The 925-nt window shown below is 36.9% G+C and overlaps 1 protein-coding gene across 1 annotated transcript; it reads right to left on the reverse strand.

The window, feature by feature from the left end:
- Positions 1-323: 323 nt before the first annotated feature.
- On the reverse strand, positions 324-919 carry LOC109593669 (uncharacterized; the record flags this gene model as incomplete). The annotated part of the gene is made up of 4 exons (XM_020008650.1): positions 896-919; positions 768-841; positions 517-700; positions 324-409 (listed from the first exon to the last, which is right to left on the reverse strand). Coding segments are annotated over exons 2-4 (321 nt in total), but the record flags the coding sequence as incomplete, so codon positions are not given.
- Positions 920-925: the final 6 nt, after the last annotated feature.

A 925-nucleotide genomic window follows, 5' to 3' on the forward strand; every position in this document is an offset into this window, starting at 1 on the left:
TTTTTTAATAAATTTTAAAGTTGTTTCAAAAGCCATATGCTATTAAAGGCTTGCCAGCTCATGAAGCACATGCTTTTTGCAGCTCACTTAGCATGCTTTGTGGGAAACCTGGACTAATACCGTATAGTGGGAAATTATGGAGGGAATTAAATTTGGCGAATTTGGCGTTATGATAGCCATTCGCCAAAATTAAATCCGCCATTTTGAGCCATTATACGCATGCTTAATGGCACATGGCCACCAATTCGCCAAATTAAAATCCGCCAATCACCAAAATTTAGCAATTCGCCAAATTTTAGTCCCTCCAAAATTTTCCGCTATACGGTAATACTCACATCAACATTGTACAACTCTTGCACTGAGCTCAGTTCAATATAAGTACCAATAGTAGCAGTTTCCTTAAAAACACCTACAGTATAGTAGCAATGATGCACACATGTACATTTATACAGAGTGATTACATATACATGTACATGTACATACACAGGTACATGTACATCTATGTACATACAGTACCTTTTCCAGTATTTCCACTGACAAACTTGACATTAGTACTGGTATTGGCTTGATAAATATCAAATGCTTCAGAGAGTTTTGTAGGCTGATACCAGACAGGGTCAGAGTCAGTCCGAGGCTGTGTTAACCAATTAGTGGAATCCTTCATTACTGGACATGATGAGCACTTTACTGGACAAACATCCTATCAATAGAAGAGACACATAAGATTGAGGAAAGAGAAATAAATTAAATTTAACTGTTATAATAACCTCAATATCAACAACTTGTGGCTCATCAGAATCAACAGCAAAGGACTTCATTGAATCCAAGATGGAGCGATAACCTAAAATTGACAAAGAGTGCATTTGTCACCAAAAAAATCAAATCCATAACTCACCAGTGCAGCGGCAAATATTACCATCAAAAC

Source organism: Amphimedon queenslandica, unplaced genomic scaffold, assembly GCF_000090795.2.
Source record: "Amphimedon queenslandica unplaced genomic scaffold, v1.1 AMPQUscaffold_258_Cont27717, whole genome shotgun sequence".
Taxonomy (NCBI): Eukaryota; Metazoa; Porifera; class Demospongiae; order Haplosclerida; family Niphatidae; genus Amphimedon; species Amphimedon queenslandica.